General features: G+C 35.3%; 2 protein-coding genes across 2 annotated transcripts; both read right to left on the bottom strand.

The window, feature by feature from the left end:
* Nucleotides 1-268: 268 nt before the first annotated feature.
* LOC306865591 (brain-specific homeobox protein homolog) lies at nt 269-1,863 on the bottom strand (the record flags this gene model as incomplete). The annotated part of the gene is made up of 3 exons (XM_079410295.1): nt 269-508; nt 650-840; nt 1,620-1,863. The coding sequence occupies 3 exons, from the start codon at nt 1,861-1,863 to the stop codon at nt 269-271; spliced, it is 675 nt and encodes a 224-aa protein (XP_079266421.1).
* Nucleotides 1,864-4,582: 2,719 nt separating this feature from the next.
* LOC306865433 (lens fiber membrane intrinsic protein-like) lies at nt 4,583-5,967 on the bottom strand (the record flags this gene model as incomplete). Its single annotated transcript, XM_079410028.1, has 4 exons — nt 4,583-4,644; nt 4,872-5,006; nt 5,418-5,567; nt 5,793-5,967. The coding sequence occupies 4 exons, from the start codon at nt 5,965-5,967 to the stop codon at nt 4,583-4,585; spliced, it is 522 nt and encodes a 173-aa protein (XP_079266154.1).
* Between the last annotated feature and the right edge of the window lie 727 nt (nt 5,968-6,694).

The following is a 6,694-nucleotide window of genomic DNA, read 5'->3' as shown; positions in this document are numbered from 1 at the left end:
TTATTTATCATTCATTCCACATTTACAAAAATGGTCAGAGTCGTTAGACACAAAGCCATGACTATTGTAATAATAATAATAATAATGTGGAATACACACGTATCATTTTAAAGTCCTTCAGTTATCCAGAATTTTCTTAAGCGCTTGAACAGTATAACATTAGACCAATGCTCTCAAAATAATAACAATAATAAAAAAAAACTATATATAATTTCCTATCTAAAAGACTGTAATTCATATGTACATTTTTGTTCATGGGGTGATAATACTAGAGTAAATGTTCAGGAGAACAAATGTCATCTTCAATATCGACATCATCTTCATTGTCGTCCAGCGTGTATCTGTCCGGACTCATGCCGTTTTTACCGTCTGTGCTTTTCTCGTGCATTTCGCTCTCGCTAGTGTTCTCCAGCGATCTGTCTACATCATTTGGGGTTTTCTGGTCGTCTTGTGTTTTCCTCAGTTGTTTTTTATGCTTCATCCTCCGGTTTTGAAACCACGTCTTTACCTGCGTATAAATCAAACGAATTATAAGCCTTAGTGAACTCCTGATTCGTTTTCATAAAAGGTTTGCTAACACATGTAAGAATACAGTTCTTTTGTTTTAAAAATGTTATCTAAGTTCTTCAACAATAGTCAGCGTTATTACCTGTGTTTCCGATAGACTGAGCGCCGTAGCCAGTTCCACGCGTTCAGGTGTGGACAGATATCTCTGGACCTCGAACCTTTTCTCGAGTCCGGATAACTGCGAGTCTGAGAACACTGTTCTGGCCTTTCTGCGTCTGCAGTGCTTCCCTGGTAATTCAGGATGATGCTGAAATAACGCAGGCATCTGCATTCCTTTTGCAACAGAAACATAATGGAATTTAGATTAAGCTTGCAGCCTTGCAGGGAACTTTCCATGTTTAGCCTATATTTCAGTTGCGTTTTAAAACGAACAGCGAATTCAAAGCGAAAAACATGTAGCCTACAATATAAGTCAGAAGAAAAAAAAATTGCCTAGCCTATTTTTGGTTTTAATCTATCAAGCTGATAGTTTTATTTTGTTTCGTTTTCCGTAAATAATGAAATCGATTAGAAAAAATAAAAAATAAATACAGATGCTGTTTTAATGGTGATTTTAATAAAAAAAGAAGAAGCATGAATTAGGCCCAGTTACAGATAGTCGATAGTTTATTATTATTATTATTTTACCCATAGATGCTATATGAAGATCACACTAAAAAGTGGTTACTAAGGATAATTTACAAATTCTAACCCTTAAAAATACAGTCGTGCAATATAGTAACAGTGATGGAACCAAATAATATTTTGACTTGAATAAATCCAATTGATTTAAATGTTAGGCTTCCACACGAAGCAAATTTTAGGTTAATTGACAACAGGCTATCATATTTGCAGCATATTATTTCCACTTTACCAATTTACCTTATAATAATGTTCCCTTTATGGAATTATTTCTAAAAAAATGGAATAACGTAGGCCTGTTTGATATCTTCCACAGCCACAAAGACAAAAAAAATAAAAATACGCCACTTTGTAAGCACACATCTATTAAATGCGTATAAATCGCACAATTTTCTTCACGCAAAGGCCCGATTTTAGGGTTGGCTACTCACCGGAGGTGAAAAAGTACGGATGGTGTTCAGGTTTGTGAAGCGGATGAGGAGCCAGTATCGGTGTAGGCATGAGCGGATATCCATACTCTATAAGAGGCATCCGGGAGGCAAGACAGTTTGAAAAGGGCGAGGGAAACACCTCTCGCAAAGGTTTAGGTTTATGTAGTAAAATATCTTCAATGAAGAACGACGTTGACCTTTGAGCTGGCATCTGGGGGACCGGAGAAGTGTAGTTCAGATTCATCTCAAAACTTAAAAAAAAAAAAGAAAAAAAATAAGAAAGAAACAGGGACAGTCCGTGGGGCTTTTGATGCCTGTGTCGCAAACAAAATCACTCAGTAGATCCCAGTCTTCAGGACCTTAAAAGCTGGAACGTAGTGTCGTTGGCAACCTGTGCACGCTGGTACAGGTACATTACTATTTATTTGGATCGAGACTGACAGCAACACATCAGGAAGTAGATTAGCACTCAACCAATGGCGCGACGGCTGGGCGGAGGAATGAACGACTTCTTTATGGATTAATTATGCAGGCGGCGGGAGGAGAGGCAGGGTCGCTCCCCGTGGTGCTGAAAAAGCCTTGCTACAAGAGCCCTATCCCCGCAACAGTCACTCCGCAATAAACCTGCACTTTCACTGTACACTATCTTAAAAGGCGCGTGGACCCGTCAAGAATCTGAACAAAGGGCTGATTCAGAATAATGCACCTGTTTTACAATTTACACTCGTCTTCGCCAGTTCTGTATTTAACTCCGTTTGTTGGATTCTTACCTAAAACGTGTAGCTAATAACCCAACACAACAATAAATTAGGCCTATTGTGGTTGGAATAAAACAAAAACAAAACTGTTATACATTTTAAGATGGGTTACTACAAATAAGCCGCGACTTCAGCAGTCACAAATGTAGCCTATTTACATACCTTCTCTAAAATAACCAACTTAAGATAGCCATACAAAGCAACTAATTAATTATGTGTGAATTTAACCCAATGTTAGGCCTATACATTTTAAATTATACCGCTTCGCTTTCAGTTACCATACCATTTAAAATCTGTTCGCTATACCCTTAAGAAAATTATTCTTGGTACAAATAGGCTACAACGAAAAAAACACGGTAAGTATAATTAAACCAAGGTAACCACAAATTAACCATTGTTTCGCTACAGTAACCAATGTTTAACCATGGTATTTGTGGTAAAACTATGGTAATCAATCTACCAAAAAAAAAAAAAAAAGGTTTGGTTACTACCTACACCTCTACTAATAATACCAAAAATGATCGAAACATCTAATCCTGATTGCTTTAATAGCTATAACGAGAAAATATTTAAATAACGTAAAATAACCAATTAGGAAAAAGTAAAACGATCTGATTCTCATTTCTTGGTGTTTCACTGTTTTCTTTTTCATTTATTGGAGAGGGAACATAGGCTGTTTGGTATAATTGTATTATTATTTCATATGACGGTACAGGGCAACAGGGCTTCCTTGAAATAGGATTTAATTGTAGATATTGAAATCTGCGAGGATACAAGTGTGCTCAACTGATGGAGCGGTAATTTGTTGATATCGTGTTGTCATCACATCTGCAATCACGGGGGCTAATAGTAAAAGTGTTTCATTATTGGCAGAAGTCTTGCAGCAATGCTATTAGGTAATTAGGTTGGATGTTAGAGAGGAAGTAGTAATCCTCGACCGCAGGATTTCCATCTGATCAGATGAGTTAGAACAAATTAATTACTGGATTCATTTGGTCGTGAAAATACAGTATTCCTGCAGATGTGAGACATGGCTTCATTAGTAAAGTTGGTGTATTTCACGAAAATATCAGTTTCTCAGTTTTAATGAGTTTCGACTATCTCTGTCACTCCTGGACGCATGCGATTATCTTTTCAGATTTATTAGTCTGTAGTATATTTGGAAAGTAAGCTACTTTATATGTATACGTATACCTTTAAAAAATCAGGTTAAAAGCATAAAACTAACACTGTTTAGTGGGGTTTATGCTCAAACGAGCTAATGGGGTTATAAATAAATAAATAAACCTTAACGCGCAAAAATAACCTCTTATGCAATTTTGATTCTAAAGTAAATTCATCTTTTTTTCCAACGATGTTCAGTTATGTTTTATTGGCAAATATGATTTAAAAAAATCGATTAAGAATGTGATTTCGTGTTTATTCAACGATTTAATGTGATTTTGGAGCACTGTAATTGAAACCTTTCATTAACTGGGGCACCTGTGCTCCACGCTGCTACGAATCATGGTAACAAGTTGCTTTTATGGCAAAACGCGAAAGTAAATGTACTAATGGTGATGGAATCGCCTTTACTTGAGAAGTCGATAGAATCTGCACCCAGAGGCAGTTAAGCAGCTTTTAATAGCCATTTAATCAAGTGAAATTGGGAGACAGCACGCCACTGCGTCACACCTAAGTGGTGCGTTTCTGAAAGAGGCTTGTGGCATTAGCTCGCTCTCCTTACACCGAGAGCAGTTTACATGCTCCACCAGCTTATTGTGTAATGCCAAGTCCTTACTTACCTTAAAAAGTATCAAAAATATACTTTACTCACTCTAAATAATCTACTAAAAACATAAAAGAAAACCCACATTCATTCTATATTTTTGATAGCATCAATGTTTCTTTTTCTTTTCTGTGTAAAATTGTATGGCAGAACCACTTTACTTCATATAGAAAGAATGACTGAACGAAAAAATGAATGAAGGCAAAACAAAGAGAAAAACATATTATTTTGACTCTTTTTCATCATGTTCAAATTCTCTGCCAGTTGTTTTGTACACTTTTTCATAATATAGACAGAAATAAAGATTGTAAGTGTTCACACATTGTTATACCATCTATGATTCTTTATTTAAAATTGACTTTGTTCTTATTTTCATGACCTAATGGTGTTTGATACTGAAGTGGCTTCCAATATGGATGATAATAAAGCCCAGTTTTCTAGTGAGGATTTGACACTCTGGGGCATTCATGCATCCGGTATGCACACATGTAGAAAATTCCTAAAGAAAAACAAAAACAACCACGTTAATAAATGAAATAAAAAAACATTTGTGTTTACCTCTAATTTGCCTCCCTTAATAAGGCTGTGTTTCTACAGAAAATAACTTTAAAAACAGAAACAATATATATATCAGTTGATCATGCATAAATACACTAATATAAAAATGCAAAAGAATAATGTAGATCATTTAGAGGTGCTGTTTTCAGGCTGTAAAACGGTCATTACCTGAAAAGAAAGTGAGCACAACAGACACCCAGCCAATGATGTAAGACCAGGAGAACCTCCAGTTACCATAGCGTTTACCATAGTAATTTATTGTAACTCCAGTGTACACAGCCATGGCCAGAAACACAAAAAAGCCTTATGGAGAAAAAGGAAAGAAGCAGGATTAAACCTGATTTTTATTTTTATTTTAGTATTTTAAAATAAAATACTAAAATGATTTGAAACTTTTTTTATTGTTAAATATAAACCTTTAAATGTAATACAATCAATATTGTAATTATTCTTTTAACACTACATTACAAATTCCATGTTCCACAAATTGCAGGTTAATTTACAAAATATTGTGCAAAAACCTTTTGCACAATAACAAAAGCAAAACAACACCATATCCGCAAAATAATAATTTTTATTTCTTAGTGTTTACAACTAGTTGTTGCATGTAATCATAATGTAAAATATCATATTTTACACATTGATATGAAAAATAATCTCAAAAAGTTTTCATACTTAAAGGTTATATATAAAGCAAGAAGAAAGGCAACTTACATGAGATGAAGAACAGAATGCCTGCAGCAAAGGTTTTATCAAACCTGTCAAAGGATGAGTAGTGGATGAAGGCCATAATACCGATGATGATGCCAATGAAGCAGGCCAACAGAGACAAGATCATGAATGCTCGTGTAGCATCCCAGTATGCTGTAAACATACACATGCACACACATCAGAAGGTCAAAGGTCATGACCGCTAAAACTAAAATAAAATACAAAGATCAAGGCAACAACATCAACTTTAAAACACAAAATCAAATGCACATTTGATGCAACCAAAATATGTTTATGTTAAATTCCATTTAAAAAAGAAAATCCAATCAAAATTCTTTCTTCAAATTTCTTGCCGCTCTGTTGGACCGTAAATCTCACCAATGCTGTCGGTGTGTGTGAAGCATTTTCCGGGCATGCAGTATCTCCACAGCCCCTGATGCATGTAGTTGTTTGAATGACGGTACTGCATCCAATAATCTGTTGCTGTGGAAACAATCAGGAGTATATTGCCCACTCCTGCACAAAACAGCCCTCCTCCCATGAAGCTGTACATTCTGCACCTACAGACAGACTAAAAACAAAAGCACACACATATTTATGGTCCTATCTAGAATCACACATATGGGCACGTGCATTAATGCACACACACATAAAGGTCAGGGTTGTGTTAGCATCGAGGGACCGGTGCAGACTTCTCTCAATAGTGCTGCACTATTGAGACATGTAAGTGTCTGTAATTGCATTGTAATGAACACATTACTTCCTCAGAGTGAGCTGAGAGGTTAGTATCAAGAGGCTACTCTCTCTCACTCTCTCTTTCTTCCTTTCAGGTTAAGGCTAACAAAGCTCTCAGGTGAACTGGCTGGAAGAGATTGCAATTATGGTAAATAGGACAATGCTTATTCAGAAAAAGCATTGGTACAGTGTATCAAGTTTTTTGAATTGATGTGCTTTAAATTCTATTTGCTGGGGTGTAACTGACTCATTGCCATTAATATATTGACAAATTGTAAAAACTATTTTTGATTACCATTCAGTAGAGGGCGCCATATAGTTCAACTTCTAATTGGCTTAAAAACACTTTTTTGGTGACTCATACTTTTAAAATATGTTCAGAATGGAACACTGACATTTTAATTGAAATTAATTTAATTAGTATAAAATAATTTTAAACAGTCTTCCTAAATGTGTGTAAAATGTGTTTCAGCATAAAGCGTCTGCGAGTCATTTGCAATAATTTATTAATAATAATTATTTAAAATATTTAAATACATTTTTCA

This window comes from Barbus barbus (genome assembly GCF_936440315.1).
Source record: "Barbus barbus genome assembly, chromosome: 47".
In the NCBI taxonomy this organism is placed as follows: domain Eukaryota; kingdom Metazoa; phylum Chordata; class Actinopteri; order Cypriniformes; family Cyprinidae; genus Barbus; species Barbus barbus.
The sequence above is the reverse complement of the archived record's forward strand: the minus strand, read 5'-3'. Positions and strand labels throughout refer to the sequence as shown.